The following is a 22,117-nucleotide window of genomic DNA, read 5'->3' as shown; positions in this document are numbered from 1 at the left end:
GATGATGATGATGATGATGATGATAATAATAATAAAATTTATACCCCTCCCATCAGACTGGGCTTCCCCAGCCACTCTGGGCGGCTCCCAACAGAGTAATAATAATAATAATAATTATAAAGTAAGAAAACATCAAACATTAAAACCTTCCCTAAACAGGGCTGCTTTCAGATGTCTTATAAAAGTCAGATAGATGTTTATTTCCTTGACATCTGATGGTAGGGCGTTCCACAGGGCGGGTGCCACTACCGAAAAAGCCCTGTGCCTGGTTCCCTGTTCCCTGTAGCTTCACTTCTTGAAGTGAGGGAACTGCCAGAAGGCCCTCAGAGCTGGACCTCAGTGTCCGGGCTGAGCGATGGGATGTATTCAGTTTGGTTGACAGCTCTAGGAATCATGGAATTCTAGAACTGTAGAGTTGGAAGGGACCCCTGAGGATCATCTAGTCCAACCCCCTGCAAGGCAGGAATATGCAGCTGTCCCTTACAGGAATCGAACCTGCAACCTTGGCATTATCAGCACCATGCTCTAACCAACCGAGAATAGCTGAATGCCCTGTGTTTGTCCATTTACGATCTGTTCAGATTAAATGACACAATAGAGTTAGTTGAAACCAGAAGTGGGTGCTTCCTATCAGCTGTCCCAGGGTGGAAAAGGGATCAGGCTTATTCTCAGACTGCTGAGAAGCTTGGGGGCTCCCCGGTTTAGTGCGACTCCAAAACCAGGCCTAAATATTGCCGCATCTTGCTATCCCTAACTGTGCTCGTATCCCTTTTGTCTGTGCAGTTTTAGAAAGCTGGCTTGACTTCACCGGGGAATTGGAGCCGCCGGACCCCCTTGCACGGCTGCCTCAGCTCAAGCGCCGGATCAAGCAGCTCATATCTGACATGGGGAAAGTCCAGCAAATAGCAACCTTTTGTTCCGTATGACAAAGCGGAAGCGGAAAGGAATACGCAGATAGGCTCTTAACAATGGATTTCTTGCGCTTCTTCGCGAGACTGACGAAGGGGTGAAATACGAAAATAAAAAGACGCTTGAACACTATTCCTTTGTTCTGTGCTGGATGTCCTGTTATCCCGAAGGTCTTGAGAAAAGGGGAAAGAGGAGGAAAGCATCAAGGAAGGGGCACACGATATGGCCTGCCAGGATGTTCCCACAGGCCATGTCGGGGAAATCTTCAGACTGGTGTTTCCTTAAGGGGGAAAAAAAATTAAGAAGCTGTGTTGGAGAAGGAATGAAAGCGCAATGTTTTCTTTCAGTGTGATAGCAGATAAATATTTGCACCCCCTGGTATCTTGAAGGATAGGTAAAATGGAGCCAATGCCTGTTTTTCCTGGTGCAACAAATATTACCCAGGAAAATGAAAAATACTAGCTTCCCTTTTTTTAAAAGAAAAAAAGAGAGACTGTTTTCTGTGGTGGCCTCTTCACGAATATTATTTTTTAAAACTAAACCTTCCTTGGGGGGATCTTGCGCTCCTTGTTAGAAACAGGTATGGGGAGGGTAATTGTCAGAAGTGCCAAATAAAGTTTTCGAAAACCACTGAAACGGGAGGATGAGAGTCGTCTGCCGCGTGTTGCTCCCTCTTCCTCTTCCCCTGCTCCCCTAGCAGAGTCCTCCATATTGCCAGCCAGCAAACCATCCAATATTATACTTAAAGCATATTTGCGTTTAGCCGCAACAGTATTCAGGGCTACAGTGCATTTTTTTAAGAACTTTTTTTGTCCTGGATGACTGCTTAGCATTAGCTCTCTGAACTACTGTTGCTCCTCAGCTGGATTGAGGAATGACCAGAACATTCAGAATGCCAGCGGACGGGCTGTGAAATCGGGCCATTTCCCGTATTAACATGTTTTTAGATTTTGGGCAGCATCCGAGCAATGCGTCCCGCCAGTGCAAGAATTTCCATTTGTTGGAACAAGACTTGCACCCGTCTCCTTTCCCATGCATCGTCCCCAAATCTGCTCTGAAGGGTTGGGAACCCCTAGAACAGATTTAGAGAGGTGTGGTGAGAAGGGGGGTGGAGGCCTGCAGGAATCCTCACGCCGATGGGACCATGACTTGGTGCTGTTTTTGCAGACAACCCTTTGAGAGGTAGGGAACAGCACAGAATGAAATTGCAACATCTGTACAGGTGTCTCCCAATGGGATTCACTTGTGTTGCATGCCAAGGAGCCTGTTCCTGTTGTCATTTTTTCCAAATCTTTCCAACCCTTATTTGTAACCCTGGAGCAGAGGTCAGCAACCTAAGGCCCGTGGGCCACAAGCGGCCCACAGGGGTCGTTTAACTGGCCCATGGACCCCCGCTGCCCACTTGGTTGGCTACCATGCACCGCGCTAAACCAGAGTAGAGCAGGGACCGCCTTCCTCAATGTTGTCTGGCTTCCTATTGGCTGCAGGAAGCTCCTGCAGCCAATGGGAAGCTGTGCACGCCTCCTGTGCGCCGGAAGGAGCGCCGGAAATAGCGTTTTTGTGTGTGCATGCGCGCTCCAGCCCACTGCGGCATCTGCGGGACAGTGAACCAGCCCATGCCACAAAAACGTAGCCAACCCCTGCCCTGGAGTGACCTGCAGGATCACCCCCTATGAATCAAAATCTGAGTGTTGGTAGCTGCCTTTGTAGAGTGGATATGGCGAAAAACCCATTACTCGTATTGAGCACCTCTGATGGAGAATAACTCTTCGCTATCTGTTAGGGATGCTTAATTATGAGTTTGCAAAGCATTGTGAAACCAAAGTCAACCTAGTTGCTGTGCGGTTTTTGTTTTTATTGTTTCTGCACCAGAGTCCAGAGCCTTCACTTCACTTCTGTTCATCTGCAATTTTGCTGCAGCCACTGCTACAATACACCTTTTATTATGTGTATATGTCTCTCTGTGTGTTGGTGTGATACACACATACAGGCGCTCATATACATAATACAATCTAGAGACATATTTATATTGACAAGTCTAGTTTTATTGCAATAGACTAAGACCTTGGTGACAAAATATTTAAAATGTTGCCTTTTAACACGCAGTTTCTAAAAGAGAGAAAGAGATGAAGAAAATGAAAATAATGTATGTACAGGTTTTGAAATTTGTAAAAAAGAAAGAAAAGAAAATGAAATGCAAAATTTTAAAATAGTGACTGTTCAGAAGAGGTGGTGTAACTAACGGCAGCACGATACTTGAACTCTTTACGCCTCCCTTGCAATTTCAGTGCTGGTGATATGTATAAAAGCATACGAGAACTGTATGACAGGCCATAAACTTGAAGTTCCCCTGGGATAAGAGTACAAGCCACTGTACATTTTTTTTTTAAAAAAAATGTATTTAAATTTGCAGATACACTGTTCTATATGTAAGGTACTGTATGTAAAGCTGTTTATTAAAATATTCTGCATACTCTGCATCCTTTCACTCTTCACGGCCTGCTTAACATTTTATTTTCAATTTACAGATCATCAGATTTGCCAAAGCCTTTCAGGAGGTTGAGAAATGTGCAGTTCGTGTGGCAATTGCAATTTGCAGTACGGAATTGCCTTATGATGAGTCAGGCTAATGCTCTGTCTAGCCCAGTCATTTGACCTGCTTGATGGCAGATGGTGTAGTAGGCTGGCAGCACTCAGCTGACCATGAGCCATGTTGCCGCGTACTAGGAAGGGGTGGGACAAGGTCATTGTGGTGCAAACACGTCAGATTGGCTCCACCAGTGTACTTCTCAGTTGCCTTGAAGCCATGGAGTGACCTCCTTGCTGAGGTTTACAGAAGTTCCTCCCTTGGATTTTAAAATCCATATACAGTGGTACCTCGGATTACAGACGCTTCCGGTTACAGACTCTGCTAACCCAGAAATAGTACCTCAGGTTAAGAACTTTGCTTCAGGATGAGAACAGAAATCGTGCTCCGGTGGCAGCAGGAGGCCACATTAGCTAAAGTGGTGCTTTAGGTTAAGAACAGTTTCGGGTTAAGAACGGACCTCCAGAACGAATTAAGTTCTTAACCCGAGGCACCACTGTACCAAGATATTTTTGGCTGAGTCTTGATGCCCACTCTTGCTTCTGCTACGTCTTAAGTGTATCTCACATTTTGATAAGCTTTAAAATGTGTTCATGAAGCAGTGCTTAAAATACTTTGCATGGCTTTCTAGGCTAGGGCCTAGTCAAAGTGGGAAGGTCTTAATGAAGTGGTAGAGCAAATAGTTGGCTTTATTCATTCATTTATTCATTCATTCATTCATTCATTCATTCATTCATTCATTCATCCTACCCCCCTCAACCACTCTGGGCGGCTCCCAACAGAATATTAAAAACACAATAAAACGGGTGGCCAACTCCCAAGAGACTGCAGTAGAGACTTCCAGAATTAAAAACGGGCTGTGTTCTACCCCCGCTTTTTAGGGGTTCAGCTCAAAGTTGTTGAGTTGTTTTAGGGAGGAGAGAAGTTTTGTTTTTGAGGGGGGTTAAAGGCAAGGGACGCAGGTGGCGTTGTGGGTTAAACCACAGAGCCTAGGACTTGCCGATCAGAAGGTCAGCGGTTCGAATCCCCGCAACGGGGTGAGCTGCTGTTGCTCAGTCCCTGCTCCTGCCCACCTAGCAGTTCGAAAGCACGTCAAAGTGCAAGTAGATAAATTGAACGAGTAAACATGCTGGTGCACATTTAGAAAACTCTTGAGTGCATAGCTGAGCCACGGTTTGGCTCAGTGTTACATCAGAACCTTGGCTCCTGGTTTGTCATGCTCCAAACAAACCATGATACCACTTTTCATAATGTCAAAATCAACATCGTGACATAATATAATAAAAATTTAACTTTTTGGTTGACCAAGTCCAGTATGTACAAAATACAAGTCCTATATAGTCAGTGCCATAGTACATTCTTTTCTAATTTTTCATCTCTCTTGTATTTTGTATTTTTCTGGTATCTAATTTTTGAGAAGTAGTTCTAGTAAATAACAATCACAAAGTTATTTACTAGAACTACTTCTAAAAAATTAGGTACCAGAAAAATAGAAAATACAAGAGAGATGAAAAATTAGAAAAGAATGTACTTTCTAAGTGTGTTTTTAATTGGATTTGCTTAATATAGGCATAGGGACGCGGGTGGCACTGTGGGTTAAACCACAGAGCCTAGGACTTGCCGATCAGAAGGTTGGCAGTTCAAATCCCCACGATGAGGTGAGCTCCCGTTGCTCGGTCCCTGCTCCTGCCCACCTAGCAGTTCGAAAGCACGTCAAAGTGCAAGTAGATAAATAGGTACCGCTCCGGCGGGAAGGTAAACGGCGTTTCCGTGCGCTGCTCTGGTTCGCCAGAAGCGGCTTAGTCCTGCTGCCCACATGACCCGGAAGCTGCACGCTGGCTCCCTCGGCCAATAAAGCGAGATGAGCGCCGCAACCCGAGTCGGCCACGACTGGACCTAATGGTCAGGGGCCCCTTTACCTTTAAAGGCAAGGGACGAAGAGGTAAAGTCACTCACAAAAAGATCGCTATGGATCGAAACAGCACCACAGAAAAAGTTCTGTCTTCCCTTCCAGAGATCATACAATGCTGGAGGGGGGGGGGGACAGGGCATGAATCAGTTTTAGGACAGTGTATGGGGTGGGGTGGAGACGCTCCTTTAGGTATACTGGGCCGAGGCCGTTTAAGGCTTTCAAGGTCACCACCAACACTTTGAATTGTGCTTGGAAACTTACTGGGAGCCAATGTAGGCCTTTCAGGACAGGTGTTATATGGTCTCTGGCCACTCCCAGTCACCAGTCTAGCTGCCGCATTCTGGATTAAGATGGCTCCAGATGCAGACATCAACATCTCCAGGTAGAGTTGGAGCAAGCTTCCTATCTGAAACACTAGAGAGTCACTACCAGCTTGCATTAAGTAACACTGGACTAGATGGATCAGTGGTCTGACTCAATATATAAAGCAGCAGCTTAAAGCCAGTGAAAGGCATTATCTGTAGTTGCAGGAAAATACTAGGACAGTTTCCACCAGAACCATCTCATCGCTCGGAGTTTTCCTACAGCTGGGTTTTCCCCTTGTCATGCGAATATGAAACCTGATGTGTGTCTTGGTCTGGGAAATATTAAACCAGAGCTTTCCCAAGTGACACACTTTTTAGACGTGCATCATTTTGCGACACAGTAATTCAGTTTTACTAGCAAACCAGAGGTTAAGCCAGCCCCCTTTCCATCGGGCAACATACCTACACACTAGTGTCACAGCACACAGTTTGGAAAGCTCTGTGTTAAGCTTAACAGGGGGAGCAGGATCAGTGCACATTCCACACACAAGGACCCATGGCCATCTTGGAAGGATTGCAAGTTCAGTGGGCCCTGAAACTCTATTGTACTAACTATTCAGTAATGTAAGCCACAAAGATGCAATTGGCACATGGTCTTTCGTTCTGAATTATTGGGATTGTGCTCCTGGATCCAAAGGTAAAGGTAAAGGGACCCCTGACCGTTAGGTCCAGTTGTGACTAACTCGGGTTGCGGCGCTCATCTCGCTTTATTGGCCAAGGGAGCCAGCGTACAGCTTTCAGGTCATGTGGCCAGCATGACTAAGCCGCTTCTGGTGAACCAGAGCAGCGCACGGAAACGCCGTTTACCTTCCCGCCGGAGCAGTACCTATTTATCTACTTGCACTTTGACGTGCTTTCGAACTGCTAGGTTGACTAAGCCGCTTCTGGCAAACCAGAGCAGCACACGGAAACACCGTTTACCTTCCCGCCGGAAGGTATTTATCTACTTGCACTTTGACGTGCTTTCAAACTGCTAGGTTGGCAGGAGCAGGGACTGAGCAACAGGAGCTCACCCCGTTGCGGGGATTCGAACCGCCGACCTTCTGATCGGCAAGTCCTAGGCTCTGTGGTTTAACCCATATGGCAGTTGTATGCATTGTGCTGTTACCCGTTCTCATTTTTTGCTGATTCATTTGAGTCCTGTGACCCCAGCGCTTTTCGCATGTGATGCTTCTCCAGATCTGTCCTTTTTTCCTAAGTGGCTGGGGGGGGGGACACACACACTCAAGTTGCTTGGAGGGAAACCAAGGAAGAAATCTCAGGTGGGAGTGGGCCAGCTCAATGGCCCTTGTGAAACAAAATGTGCGTCATTAGCCTACTTTAGTGCCCAGTCTTCCACTACGCAGCTGAAGGTATCTGAGCAGCATTGGCTATAAAAGCTTGGTCCGAAAGAGTGGGCTGAGCGAGATCCCTCTACCTTCTCAGAGGGGCTCAGTCTTACTGTCCCCCACAATGGGGCCCTTACTTCTCATCACTCTGCTTTGCTTTGTTAATACAGCATCTGCCGACCTCTTTGGTAAGTGATGATTCCCTCATTTCTTTGCTTACAGGTGTCTCTTGATTTTAGAAAAATAGGAACGCAAGCTTTGCCTTTCCCTATTCAAAAGCTGGACTGGTGGATGGGCGACTTGTGTATGGCTGGTGGCGAGAGCTTGGTTTGAATTCCTCAGTGCTAATAATAATAATTTATTATTTATACCCCTCCCATCTGGCAGGGTTTCCCCAGCCACTCTGGGCGGCTTCCAACAAAACACTAAAATACAATAACCTATTCAACATTAAAAGCTTCCCTAAACAGGGCTGCCTTCAAATGTCTTCTAAACGTTTGGTAGTTATTTTTCTCTTTGACATCTGATGGGAGGGCGTTCCACAGGGCAGGCGCCACCACCGAGAAGGCCCTCTGCCTGGTTCCCTGTAACTTGGCTTCTCGTAGCAAGGGATCGCCAGAAGGCCCTCGGTGCTGGACCTCAGCATCCGGGCAGAATGATTGGGGTGGAGACGCTCCTTCGGATATACTGGACCGAGGCCGTTTAGGGCTTTAAAGGTCAACACCAACACTTTGAATTGTGCTCGGAAACGTACTGGGAGCCAGTGTAGGTCTTTCAAGACAGGTGTTATATGGTCTTGGGGGCCGCTCCCAGTCACCAGTCTAGCTGCCGCATTCTGGATTAGTTGTAGTTTCTAAGAATGCCTTTTAGCTGAAAATATGGAAATTAAATGTGACATAGGCATGAGCGTCGCTTCAAACACCTGGATCATATAGGTTTTGTGTTTAAATTAAAAGTACAGAGATATAATAAGAAATCAATTGAATCAAAAATTAAAAAAGGAGTGGAAATGTTTTGATGAATATATGGCAAAATATTGCTCAAAAAAAGAGATATTGCTAGTATGCCTAGATTAAAATGTGAAGTACTGCATGGAAGAAAATTTAGCAAGGCAAGATAAGAATATATAGACGATTTGAGAAGATTGTAGAATGCAAAGATTATTGTAAATTGTATAATGTGGAGGAAATCGAGAGGGGGCAGAGGGAAGTGGGAAGAAGGAGAAAAGAATAATATGGTGGATTGAGGAAAAAGAAATGTAAATATATGGGGGGATGGGGAGGAAATAGTGTTGGCTTTGGAATATCTGTATTGTAATGTAATATGTGAAAACCAATAATAAAAAAAAGAAGTACAGAGATAGCAAAAGCCGTTTTAAGTATACACTTGTAGAGAAGGATATTAGATATGAAATTGCTGAGAAGCTGCTACTGTGAGCCCAAGTTCTTGGGGACAGGGTAGAAAGTAAGTACACTTAACCTACATTTTCCTAATTATTTGTGTGTTGTTGTACACCAAGAACTGCATCAACTGTATGTTTGACACTGATGAGAATTGTAGGGTTCATAGAATCATAGAATCATAGAATCATAGAGTTGGAAGAGACCACAAGGGCCATCGAGTCCAACCCCCTGCCAAGCAGGAAACACCATCAGAGCACTCCTGACATATGGTTGCAAGAGACCACATGGGTCACCTAATCCAGTGCAGGAATAGCAGCTAAGGAATCCTTGACAGATGGCCACCCAACCTGTTTAAAAACCTCCAGTGAAGGGGAGTCCACAACCTCCGAAGGGAGTCCATTCCACGGTCAAACAGCTCTTACTCTCAGAAAGTTTTTCCTGATGTTTACTTAGAATCTCCTTTATTCCAACTTGAAGCCATTAGTTCGAGTCCTACCCTCCAGAACAGGAGAAAACAAGCCTGCTCCACCTTCCATGTGATAATAATAATAATAATAATAATAATAATAATAATAATAATAATAATAGTAATAATAATTTTTATTTATACCCCGCCCTCCCCTGCCAAGACTCAGGGCGGCTAACAACCGATATAAAAACAAATTGATTGAAAAACAACTTTAAAAACAAGATTAAAATACAACATTAAAACATTAAAATGCAGCCTCATTTCAATGGAAAAACTTTTTTGGGGGATGAAAAGGTCAAATCTTCCCCAAGGCTAACTATCCAGACTGGTCCTACATGGGCCAGAAAAAAGCCAGGGAAGTCCCCAAACAGGAGTTCCATCACAGGAGGAGAAAGGACCATAGCAGTCAAAGTGGGTTTGCAGGAATTGTAATGTCGCCATTACAAAAGTCCACGGATGCAGAAGACAATGTATTTTGAGAAATGGAATAGCCAGATGGACTTGCTACTGCCGTTGGTCCACTTTTCCAGGGAAGGCAGAAGGAAAGGTTAGGACTGGAACAGGTACAGCAAAAATGAAGAACCTGTGACCATCAATGTCGCAGGTGTGAGATTTTGATCAGCTCCGGCCCATCTGGAGCTGGTACAGGCTCGTCTTATCTTGAGCCCAAGCAGAGTGTAGTCTCTGGATAAGGATAAGCAGGTAAATGTGCTACATGCTAAGTTTATTTACAAGCTATGCTGAGAGCATACAAACATCCATCCTGCCTCTGTGAGAGCAGTGAAGCAACTTCTCCCGACACAAAGAAACCGAGAGAACACTGAAAAACAGGAAACCAGTGTACGTCACATCCACTCTCCCATTCCTGTGGGAACCCAACAGTAACTCTGATTGTGGAATGTAAACATTGTCTTGTGACAAGCATTTGCTGCTCAGTGAAGAAAGTAGAAACCAACAACAGGTTCATGTGTCATCAGCTCCACGCAGCCGTCAATGGTCAAGGATGATGAGAGCTGTGGTCCGAACAGCCACAGGTTCTCAATCCCTGTCTTTTGAAGGCATAGAAACTACGTCCTTTGTGGGATAAGGCCATCTTTCAACCGGCCATAGGAGAAGGATGTGGAAAACTGGCCCACCAGATGTTGCTGGGAGTCCAACTCCCTACACCCCCAATTACTGGCCATGCTGACTAGGGTTGATGGGGTTTGGCATGCACCAAAATCTGGAGAGCCACAGGTTCCCCATTCCTGCTGTAGGATGATGGGCAAAAGATGTAACAGCTCTATTGGAATGAAGTTGGGATCAGCTGCCCCAATAATTGTGCACATTCTTCCTGCATTCAGAGTACCAGGCAGAAAGCCAACCTCTTCGCCCATGTGAGCTTCGAAGGGCAAAGGCCTTTCAAGAAGGCGAAGACTATGTCCCTCAGTGCTTGGAAGATGGCCAGTTCAGGTAATGAGCTTATAGTATGATGAGACGTTTCAGGCAGGAAGACGATGACGCTGAGTCCCAATATAAGGGTGTTAAGATGAAAAATAGTACCTGATTAGTCTTACCATGGCCTGATGAAGATCAGGTTGTGGTGACATAGAGGCAGAATGTTTCACTGGTGGCCTTGGTGTTGTAGAGCACTCTCCCTGCCGAAATATGAGATGTCCCATCTGTATTGGCATTCTGCCGGCATTTGAAGATGCACCTGTTTACATGTGTACATAGGTGTTCCCTTGATCATTCTACACGAGTCTCTTGCCTTAATCACTGTGCTCTTTTAATGGGAATGTTTTAATGCATGTTTTGATTGTGGATGCTTATATGTTAATGATTTTACATTATTGTTTTATTGTATTTCTATTTTAATAACTGCACATTTTTAATTACCGTTGTGCAATTGGTTTTTATATTTTGCAAGCTGCTTGGAAGTCTATTTTAGCATTAAGCAGTGTATAAATGAATGAATGAAATGAAAGAATGAAAACTAAACCTGTGTTCAAATCATGTACTTTGCCACTGACCCATGGCCCCATTTCCCAGCCTAGCATGCCAAGGTTTATCACCTAGGTAGGCCTGGTGCACATGAACAGTAGAAAGGTGGTAGAATCCCCATCCTGAGACGGAAGTGCAGATTGTGTCACACGGGGCTACTGGTAGGAGATGCCATTTTTAATAAAAGAGTTCTGCAGTAAAATAAAATCCCAAGAGCAATGTGTCTCCAGTCATACCAAGGAGAGAGGTTTTATCCTGGCTTCCTTCTTGCTGTGCTAGTTCCCTACTTGCGACGAGCCTTGCGTTTTTACATTCGGAAACATGATTCCCTGCCGTCTGCATTGCAAAGTGGTGCAGCCTATTCTACCACTTTAAGGACTCTACCACATACAGGACTCTACCACGTAGTTGGCACCTGCTGCCTTGTTTTCCTCAGCCCCTCTTACATTTGTCCATAGGATGCAGGAGGGTTCCACTAAGGCTGTAGTGTGGCCAGGTAAGTTTTTGGAAGGTGTTTGATCATCATCATCATTGTTGTTGTTTAGTCATTTAGTCGTTTAGTCGTGTCTGACTCTTTGTGACCCCATGGACCAGAGCACGCCAGGCACTCCTGTCTTCCACTGCCTCCCGCAGTTTGATCAAACTCATGCTGGTAGCTTCGAGAAGACTGTCCAACCATCTCGTCCTCTGTCGTCCCCTTCTCCTTGTGCCCTCCATCTTCCCCAACATCAGGGTCTTTTCCAGGGAGTCTTCTCTTCTCATGAGGTGGCCAAAGTATTGGAGCCTCAGCTTCAGGATCTGTCCTTCCAGTGAGCACTCAGGGCTGATTTCCTTCCGAATGGATAGGTTTGATCTTCTTGCAGACCATGGGACTCTCAAGAGTCTCCTCCAGCGCCATAATTCAAAAGCATCAATTCTTCGGCGATCAGCCTTCTTTATGGTCCAGCTCTCACTTCCATACATCACTACTGGGAAAACTCCATGGACAAAGACAACAGGCATATCATCATCATAATAACTTATTATTATTTATACTGTGCCCATCTGGCTGGGTTTCCCCAGCCACTCTGGGCGGCATCCAACAGAATATTAAACAGAATAAGACTTCAAACATTAAGAACTTCCCTAAACTTCAAACATTAAAAACTTGGTGACAGCTCTTGGGCTCATCTGTAGTGATGAAGCTTGAGAACCTCTGATGGGCAGCTATTACTGCCTGGTGACACTGGAAATCTATCAATTGTCCACCAGGAACATCCAGTGCGAGAAGAAAGATACTTCCTGCTGGTGTGTAGATGGCAACGGAGCTGAAATAGCAGGGAGCAAGCAGACCGGATCCTCAGTAACTTGTAAGTAGACCATGCCAGGTTTAATTCTCTTTATTTTCACAAGTGCCTTGCTGGGCTCCTCTTCAGCCACACCAACAGTGATGCAAAGGGCATTTTTGGCTGGCCAAGCTCGGATATGGGGAAAAAGGCTTCCTGTTTGAAGTCCAAATGGCACAGGGGGCACTTTTGTCCAAAAACAGGGCAATCCTGTTTTCCTAGGGACGGGTGGCAACCCTACTTCCAAGGGCCACATGGCCACTCCTGACAATAAGGACAATTTGGGGGTGGTATCTCAAAGCCTGGAAATACCCCAGATGTAATGACGTTTCTTCCCTGCCATAGGTTTATCCTTCTGCCAGCTGCAGAAGCAGCAGATCCTGCTTGGTCGGGTTGTCAACGGCAGCACAGCTTCCTACATCCCACAATGTCTGGATTCCGGTGACTTTGACCCCATACAGTGTGACTCTAGCCTGGGTCAGTGCTGGTGTGTGGATACTGAAGGGATGGAGGTTTACGGCACAAGGCAGAGAGGGAAGCCCAAGAGATGTAAGTCATGTTCTGTTAAAATGGGATCGTCCGTTTATACCACCTTCCTTCCTTCCTTCCTTCCTCCCTCCCTCCCTTCCTTCCTTCCTTCCTTGCCAGCCAGGTAGCCATTATTCATAGCAGAATCAAGATTTTAAACAGATGTCATCCCAGTTTGCAGCGCAGTATGGGGTGTTAGGAAGGGACACGGGTGTCGCTGTGGGATAAACCACAGAGCAGCCTAGGACTTGCTGATCGGAAGGTCGGCGGTTCAAATCCCCACGACGGGGTGAGCTCCCGTTGCTTGGTCCCAGCTCCTGCCAACCTAGCAGTTCGAAAGCACGTCAGAGTGCAAGTAGATAAATAGGTACCGCTCCGGCGGGAAGGTAAACGGCGTTTCACCAGAAGTGGCTTAGTCATGCTGGCCACATGACCTGGAAGCTGTACACTGGCTCCCTCGGCCAATAAAGAGAGATGAGTGCTACAACCCCAGAGTCGTTCATGACTGGACCTAATGGTCAGGGGCCCCTTTACCTTTACTATGTGGTGTTAGGGGAGGGGTAGTTCTGGTGGGGGACATGTCATGCTCCTTCTGGGGCAGCTTGGTCACCTTTGGTCCCCACCCTGCACTCCCCTGTGGCTCCTAGAAGATGTCAGCATGCGACAGCGGCCACACCCTGGGAACGGCTTTGACTGGCCCACTAAACCAGGTGAGGGTAGCTGATGGGTCTCAGATCCTCAGTGAGCTAGGAACTTCCTCTGCATACAAAGACAGGCTCTGGTGGATTGAGTGGACTCCCAATGGTCAAGGAGGCATGTTTCTGCATGTGTTGTAGAGGGAAGTTAGGGGAAGATGGGGCTGGGAAGGTAGCCCATCTAAAAGAAGGAAAACTCTGATCCTAAACCTCTGCTGCCTTGTGAGAAGACAAGTCTGAGGAGTAAACCTAAGGACTTTGGATGGCATCTTAAGGTTAAGGGGTGATATGATAGCCATGTTCAAATATATAAAAGGATGTCACATAGAGGAGGGAGAAAGGTTGTTTTCTGCTGCTCCAGAGAAGCGGACACGGAGCAATGGATCCAAACTACAAGAAAGAAGATTCCACCTAAACATTAGGAAGAACTTCCTGACAGTAAGAGCTGTTCGACAGTGGAATTTGCTGCCAAGGAGTGTGGTGGGGTCTCCTTCTTTGGAGGTCTTTAAGCAGAGGCTTGACAACCATATGTCAGGAGTGCTCTGATGGTGTTTCCTGCTTGGCAGGGGGTTGGACTCGATGGCCCTTGTGGTCTCTTCCAACTCTACGATTCTATGATTCTATGATTCTATGATCTTATACGTCTCCTTCCAGCTACTCATGCAGCCAAGCTGGTGCAAAATGTATTGTCCTGCTTTCCTTTGAACCATGTCAGTGAGGACGAGAGGGGGGTCTTGTCATCTGGGCAGCCCAGGACCTCCAGACACGCTGCCCAGGCTTGCGTCCCAAAAAGGAGATGTACTCCACTGGCTCTCGAGACAGACAGATGGCAAGAACAAGAATTCTGTAGCAATGAGATGAAATCTGGAAGAGTGTTTTCCCCTCCCACAAAGACTCCCATGTACTAAAGTGACGTCTCAGCAAACCCCTATGCCTTTTGCTTGCCAGGCCCTAGGAAATGTGAGATCCGAGACCGCCGCATCCTGCACAACGTCGGAGAAAAGAGCCCGCCCCAGTGTTCAGCTGACGGAGAATTCCTGCCTGTCCAGTGCAAGTTTATCAACACAACGGACAGGATGGTCTTTGACCTTGTTCACCATTTTAGCAGGTAGGAGTAAAAGACATGCTGTTACTTTAGAAAATATGGGAAGGCATTCTAGCCCTCATGGTTGGTCTGTGACCAAGAAGAGCCTGGGTGTTGTGGGAGAGATGGCACACCTTTCCAGGGCTGGGACATTGGTGGAAAGAAAGAACATGAGATGCTGGGACTGGTGGAAAAAGCAGTTAAGGAAGGAGAACTTGAGCTCCTCCTCCTGTTTCTGTTGGACTTGTTGTTGTTGTTTAGTCGTTTAGTCGTGTCCGGCTCTTCGTGACCCCAGAGACCAGAGCACGCCAGGCACTCCTGTCTTCCACTGCCTCCTGCAGTTTGGTCAAACTCATGTTGGTAGCTTCAAGAACACTGTCCAACCATCTCGTCCTCTGTCGTCCCCTTCTCCTTGTGCCCTCCATCTTTCCCAACATCAGGGTCTTTTCCAGGGAGTCTTCTCTTCTCACGAGGTGGCCAAAGTATTGGAGCCTCAGCTTCAGGATCTGTCCTTCCAGTGAGCACTCAGGGCTGATTTCCTTAAGAATGGATAGGTTGGATCTTCTTGCAGTCCATGGGACTCTCAAGAGTCTCCTCCAGCACAATAATTCTGTTGGACTAGAACTGCCATTATCCCCAACAATTGGCCTTGCTGGTTGGGGCAGATGGGATCCCAAGAACATCTGGCCACCATCCCTGACCTCAATGAACTCAGCAGAGCTCTTTCACTCAACGGCACAGAGAAAATATGTTAAAAGTGACAGATGACACTAGAGGGCAGGAAAGCCTTAAATGTTGCAGCCACCACGGCTGGCTGAATGAAGTTGATCTTTCTAATCAATCCAAACTGGGGGGAAACCGAAGAAATGAATTGCTCTTTCAGCAACTGTAGAAGACCGCAGGACCAGCATTATGGGAGATGAGTTTCTTTGAACGTGCCAGCTGCAGTGAGGAAGAGAGCGAGGTTTGCAATAACCCCCAAAAGATTAAATTGCTCAGATGGTGTTCTCTAGCTATTGAGATTCCACCACCAGACTATTCTTATTATTAATCTTTATTCATTTTCTTTAGCCTAAGGCGTTACAAAAGATAAAATAAAACAGAATGAAATGCATTACGCATTTTAAATAATTATGAAAACCAGATATTCCATCAGATAAGGGTTTGCTCCCCTGGAGAATTTAACCTAACACCTCCAAAAACTTTTATCCCTAAATTTGCTGGTCTAAAGGCAGAACAGACACTTTTTTAGAGGTGTAAGAAGGACCTGCCTCCTAATAAAAAGTTAATCAAATAACCACTCAATCTCCCAACTGAGAAATGTAAATCTTTCAATGAGAATGCTGATAAATCCTCATAGATTGGGCAAACCAGTAAGTAGTGGGGCAAATCGTCAGGCACATTGCCAGCAAACTTTCTGTTCATACAGGATCTGGTGATCGTGTCCTTCAAAGCTCATTTCATTTACTTCCCAAGATGGATCCTTGAAGGTTTAGCATGTCTGACCAACCCAAATCTAGTATCTTAACGCTATTTCCCCCTCAAAATCAGATGGGGAGTGGAAGTGTTACGAGGGTTTGCTATGTCACCCGTGATGCATGTTGATTTTCCTTTTAGATTCCCAGAAGCGTTCTTGACATTCAGATCCTTCAGCCGCATGTTCCCAGAAGTCTCTGGGTACTGTTACTGCGCTGACAGTCTAGGGCGAGAGCTGGAGGATACTGGTAGGTGTTTGCTGAATCCGGTCTTTTGCTGAATACAAAATTTCGCACAATCATTTGCCATGTGGCGAATGCCCATTATTCAAAATGGCTGGAGAGAAAGTCAAATTCGACTTTGGAACTCCGGTGTGTGTGTGTGTGTGTGTCAAAATTCAGATCTCACAGCCGAAAATTTCAGCACTAACACCTCAAAGCTGCTCCCTCCCCCGCCAACTTGACTAAGAAGAACAAAATGTTAATGTCTCAGAGTTCAGATTTTAGAATCTTTCTGTGGTTGTTTTCTAATTGCGCATGCTGAAATTTTTCTTTCTTTATATAACGCTTTAAATTGGCATAGCCAGGTGGTTGTGCCATGAAATCAATACATACAATGCAATGCAAGTTTACATATAAACTTTAAGTCTCAAGAACAATATTCTATACAGATGAATGAAACCAAGAACATTGAATATAGTTAAGCGTCAGTCAGAAAAGGCTTGTGTAAAAAAAAAAAAAAAAGATTTTTAGCATGTGCCAAATTTATACAGTTTTGTTGCTTTTCTTATAAACATGGGGAATTATGGGATGCATCCAGCACAGTGTGAGCAATGGGGTTTTTTTCCTGCTCCTTCCCCAAAATCTGCTCTGGAGGGGCCCCCAGCCTTCTATAGGGGAATTTGATGGTGTGGGAACTAGAGAAGAACAGGGAGCTCTGTTGTGCAAATGAAGCTTTATAAAAGAGAACAACAGATTTTGTTTTAGGCGTGTTACCTTCATGGTTGGTTGGTTTTTTGTGGAGGGGGGCAATATCTCAGCACATGACCCGGTACTTACAATACTATTTCCCTTTCCAGGTCTAGAAATGCTACTTGAGAATGTTTATGACACTATTTTTGCATCGCTGGAGCCTGTTCCCTCTTTCGCTGAAACCAGCATGTACAGGATCCTGCAGAGACGCTTTCTGGGAGTTCAATTGGCTACAACTGGCAGATTCAGATGTATGTAGCACCTAAGACTGTAAGGCGTGGTAACTTGAATGCACTAAATTTAAACAAAGGGAGTCAATCTGAAGCCCTCCAGATGCTGCTAAATGATGATGATAGTAGTAGTAGTAGTAGTAGTAGTAATAATAATAATAATAATAATAATAATAATAATAATAATAATAATTTATTATTTATTATTTATACCCTGCCCATCTGGGTGAGCCTCCCCAGCCACCCTGGCGGCTCCCAATCTATTGTTAAAAACAATACAGCATTTAATATTAAAAACTTCCCTAAACAGGGCTGCCTTCAGATGTCTTTTAAAGATAAGATAGCTGCTTATTTCCTTCACATCTGAAGGGAGGGCGTTCCACATGGTGGGCGCCACCACCAAGAAGGCCTTCTGTCTGGTTCCCTGCAAGCTCACTTCTCACAATGAGGGGGAACTGCCAGAAGGTCCTTGGAGCTGGATCTCAGTGTCCGGGCTGAACGATGGAGGTGGAGACGCTCCTTCGGGTATACAGGACCAAGGCCATTTAGGGCTTTAAAGGTCAGCACCAACACTTTGAATTGTGCTCAGAAATGTACTGGGAGCCAATGCAGATCTCTCAGGACCGGTGTTATGTGGTCTTGGCGGCCACTCCCAGTCACCAGTCTAGCTGCTGCATTCTGGATTAATCGCAGTTTCTGGGTCACCTTCAAAGGTAGCCCCACATAGAGTGCATTGCAGTAGTCCAAGCGGGAGATAACTAGAGCATGCACCACTCTGGTGAGACAGTCTGTGGGCAGGTAGGGTCTCAGCCTGCGTACCAGGTGGAGCTGGTAGACAGCTGCCCTGGGCACAGAATTAACCTAAACAGAATTAACCTACAACAGGACTACAACAGCTTCTGTCTTTCCTGGCCATTGGCTGTGCTGATGGGGGCTGTAGTCAGCAGCACCAGGAAGGGTATATTGTTTGCTGTCCACTAGGAGATTGATGCAGCACATCGCCAGAAGTTAGTTATACTGTAGTTACCAATAGGCTACCAACTTCAAGGCTTTTGTGTAAATTCACAAAGGCCCAGAATGTTGGAGGAAAGCAAATACATTTATTCCTCCTGAACTTCCAGTTAATGCATGTGTTAGTTTAAACTGCATAAGGGTTTGTGTAGCAATCTAGCCACCACTTGTTTGTAAGCCTCTCTGTCTTAGTTAACTTCACCTCTAAAAGCTGAGCCATTTTGTTTGCTGTTCTCTCTGGACAGTATGCCTGTTATTTTCCCTCTCTCATCTCCACTCGTCCTCTAAATAGTTCCTGTGTGAACAAAACCTTTGAACTCCATAAACTGTAAGTGACCTTTTCCATCTAATTCACCCAAACTACAAAGTAAGGGCTGCCTGTTTCCTTACGCTCCACCTTGACTGCTGAGTTCTTCTGATGGGGTCACTTTTGGTGGTCCTGAGGTTTGGCTAGCCTCTATCAAGGGCCGAGACTTTAGTGTGGCAAGCCCTGCCCTGTGGAACTCCTTGCCATTAGAGGTTTGTCAACAGCCATCCCTGCTTGCTTTTAGGTACCTTCTAAAAACTCTACTATTCAGGCACACTATTCAAATGTGAGATTCTTTGCCAACTGAGCCTTACTGTTGTGTTTGATGTTTTTATTGTTTTTATTGTAATACTGCATTTTTAGTCTGTTTACTGCCCTGTGATATCTTAAGCGAAAGTGGAGTTATGACTATGTAAATAAAAATAACAAGCAATTGGGTTCTAACCTCTTTAGGGATTGATTGCTGTTCAAACACAGAAGTCAGTGCAAATCATTCTGGTTAGCTCTCATCTTTTCCTCCTATTTCCTTCGCAGGTCCCTCCAAGTGTGAAACCGAAAGATCCACTGCTATTCATTTTGAACAGAGTTACAGGCCATCTTGTGATGATAATGGAGCCTATGAGACAACCCAGTGCCAGCTGGATGGGCAGTGCTGGTGTGTGGATGCCAATGGGCAGGAACTTCTTGGCACCAGAAAGAAAGGGCAGGATTTATCCTGTGGTATGTAAAACTAGAGCCTTAGAACAGCTCTGTTGGGTTATCTGGCCTGTGCTTCATTCTAAAGAACAGAATAGATGAAAGAAGATACAGTCGTACCTTGGAAGTCAAATGTAATCCGTTCCGGAAGTCCGTTCAACTTCCAAAACCTTCAGAAAGCAAACTAAGGCTTCCGATTGGCTGCAGGAAGCTCTTGCAGCCAATCGGAAGCTGTGGAAGCCCTGTCGGACGTTCGGGTTCCAAAGAACATTTGCAAACCGGAACACTCACTTCTGGGTTTGCGGAATTCGGGAGCTAAAACATCCAAGTACCAAGGCGTTCAGGATACAAGGTACGACTGTACACACACACACACTTTTCAAGTTTATACATTTCACTAATTTCACAATCATTTTGAATTTCAAAACTTGACTTCCTTCCCCCTCTTTCTACGGTTCCTTAAATTTATTTTTAATATCTTCCGCATATCCAAATGAACTTAATTTGCTCGTTTAGTCATCTTCTTTAAATACATACTCTTATGAAACTGCAGGTTATTACAACAATCCTGCCAATATTTTTATCTGTTTGCAATTTATCTGCAAACATTCAATAAACCATTTCCATTCTTTTATGAAAAAGATTGTTATCTTGATCTCTTATTCTTCCGGTAGGTTTCACCATTTCTGCATATTCCGTAAGTTTTTGTATCCCCTCTTCCTTTGCTGGGACTTCTGCTTCTTTCCATTTTGGGGCAAGTAGCATTATTGCCGCTGTAGTAACATACGTGAATGAATTTCTATCTGCTTTAGGGATAGCAACATTTAAGTATTATTATATATTGTTATTTATTAATTTTGTATACCACCCTATACCCACAGGTCTCAGGGCAATTCAAAAGGAAGGGGGGAATCACAATATAAAAACATAAAATGCATAATAAAAACAAAAAAAACAAAACAACAAAAACAAAAACAAAAACAACCTAATAAAACATGATTGCAAAAATAACAAGGGAGCTTTAAAGTCCTAGAAACACCCCTTCCACAATGTTTTTCCTTTGGAAAACTTCCCAGTAATCCGGCTTGGACAACTATTACATCTGCAGCATCTTTTCCTTTGTCTAGGCAAGGAACTTACCTGTGTCTCTGAGAGACGGCGAGCTCTCTCCAGGTTGTTTTATGGCCCCATCGGACGCTTTGGCCAGGACCATTTATTCTCCTCCACTCAAGAGCTGCAGCAGATAGCCGAGTCCTCGAGATCTTGTCCTCCATCATTCAAGGAGCTGTTTGTGGTTTCTGGCCTGCTGTCTTCCATCATAGACAAACCAAGCGATTCTCAGCTGCTTGCACTGGAATCCACCATCAGCGACGCTATCGGAGGGATGTTTCCTTCGAGAGATCTTGCTCGCATCGCCCTCCGCTTCACCAGCAACCCCAAGCGGTTCCAAGAAAACCTGTTTGGCGGGAAGTTCTTGAAGAACGTGGTCCAGTTCAACTTCACAGGAGCCCTTGGCCCCAATGGCAAATTCAATTTGGACCAGTATTTCCGGCAGAGAGGGGTGAGTGGTGGATTCAGTGAACTGGCTCGACGACTTTCTCTGGAAATCCCACCAGAGAGGTTCAATCTGAGCCAGCCTGTCGTAGACAGTTTTGGCCGCACTGTCAATTTGCAGGACAACCAGAATGCCGTCAGATCTCTAGCTTCCCTCCTTGAAGCCCCAGAGTTCTTCGTATTTTTGCAACACGTGGTTTCGGTCCCCGAGAGCATTGCCGAAGATTTGGGTGACGTCGTGAGGATTGCGCTGAGATCCAAAGACTGCGCAGAGGAAGGCAACAGTTTGTTTGTCCCGGTTTGCACAGAAGCAGGGAACTACGAAGAAGTGCAGTGCTATGCGGGTGCTTGCTGGTGTGTGGACTCACGTGGCAAAGAGATCCCGGGATCCAGAGTCCGTGGCTCACGCCCAAGGTGCCCCACCCTATGCGAAAAGCAGAGGGAAGACCTCCAACGCTTGCAAAGACTCCAGCCTGCCGGTTCTGAGCTGTTTGTTCCTTCATGTACCCAGGAAGGGAAATTCCTGCCGGTTCAGTGCCATGGAAGAAATTGTGTCTGCTTCGATTCTGAAGGCAGGACTATTCCCAGAAAAGGTGCAACTGCTGAACAGCCCTTGCAGTGTAAGTTCCCTATCTTGTATTTCCACATGTGTACATGCTCTGATTTTTCTTTTGCTAAAAGACTCTTGTGTTTTTAGTTTTTAAAGCCCGCCTCTTGCAGCAATCTAACTGCAGCATTTTGCTCCAGCTGCTGCTTCTGGACCCAGGCCCAAGGGATGCCCCACACAGAGCAAATTGCAGTAGTCAGGTCTTGAGCTTACCAGTGCTGAAATCCCTCTGGCTGAGTTCCAGCCCTTCTGCTGTGAAGCAGGTTCATATTTGGATAAAATCATGTCTGTCAAATGACTGAATAAATCTTAAAGGGACCCCTGACCATTAGGTCCAGTCGTGGCCGACTCTGGGGTTGCGGCGCTCATCTCGCTTTATTGGCTGAGGGAGCCGGCGTACAGCTTCACGTGGCCAGCATGACTAAGCCGCTTCTGGGGAACCAGAGCAGCACACGGAAACGCCGTTTACCTTCCCACCTATTTATCTACTTGCACTTTGCCGTGCTTTCGAACTGCTAGGTTGGCAGGAGCAGGGACCGAGCAACGGGAGCTCACCCCGTCGCGGGAATTCAAACCGCCGACCTTCTGATCAGCAAGTCCTAGGCTCAGTGGTTTAACCCACAGCGCCACCCGCGTCCCGAATAAATCTTAGCTGAGCATTAATATATTAGACAGTC

General features: G+C 45.6%; 2 protein-coding genes across 4 annotated transcripts in view; both read left to right on the top strand.

Annotated features, from left to right (window-relative positions):
* PHF20L1 (PHD finger protein 20 like 1) overlaps positions 1 to 3,389 on the top strand; it is a 69,119-nt gene extending 65,730 nt beyond the window's left edge. For all 3 annotated transcript variants that reach the window (XM_083516617.1, XM_083516619.1, XM_083516616.1), the window contains one exon: positions 784 to 3,389. In XM_083516617.1, coding sequence (XP_083372743.1) covers positions 784 to 926 — 143 coding nt within the window. In that variant the 3' untranslated portion in view covers positions 927 to 3,389. The remainder of the gene's footprint in view (positions 1 to 783) is intronic.
* Positions 3,390 to 7,083: 3,694 nt separating this feature from the next.
* TG (thyroglobulin) overlaps positions 7,084 to 22,117 on the top strand; it is a 169,895-nt gene continuing 154,861 nt past the window's right edge. The window contains exons 1-9 of the mRNA XM_083518405.1: positions 7,084 to 7,289; positions 10,317 to 10,425; positions 12,208 to 12,305; positions 12,627 to 12,830; positions 14,453 to 14,612; positions 16,206 to 16,312; positions 17,143 to 17,286; positions 19,118 to 19,303; positions 20,407 to 21,453. Coding sequence (XP_083374531.1) covers positions 7,226 to 7,289; positions 10,317 to 10,425; positions 12,208 to 12,305; positions 12,627 to 12,830; positions 14,453 to 14,612; positions 16,206 to 16,312; positions 17,143 to 17,286; positions 19,118 to 19,303; positions 20,407 to 21,453 — 2,119 coding nt within the window. The 5' untranslated portion in view covers positions 7,084 to 7,225. The remainder of the gene's footprint in view (positions 7,290 to 10,316; positions 10,426 to 12,207; positions 12,306 to 12,626; positions 12,831 to 14,452; positions 14,613 to 16,205; positions 16,313 to 17,142; positions 17,287 to 19,117; positions 19,304 to 20,406; positions 21,454 to 22,117) is intronic.

Source organism: Podarcis liolepis (genome assembly GCF_965112155.1).
Source record: "Podarcis liolepis genome assembly, chromosome: 8".
NCBI classification, from domain to species: Eukaryota; Metazoa; Chordata; class Lepidosauria; order Squamata; family Lacertidae; genus Podarcis; species Podarcis liolepis.
This window is presented reverse-complemented; position numbering and strand designations above follow the sequence as displayed.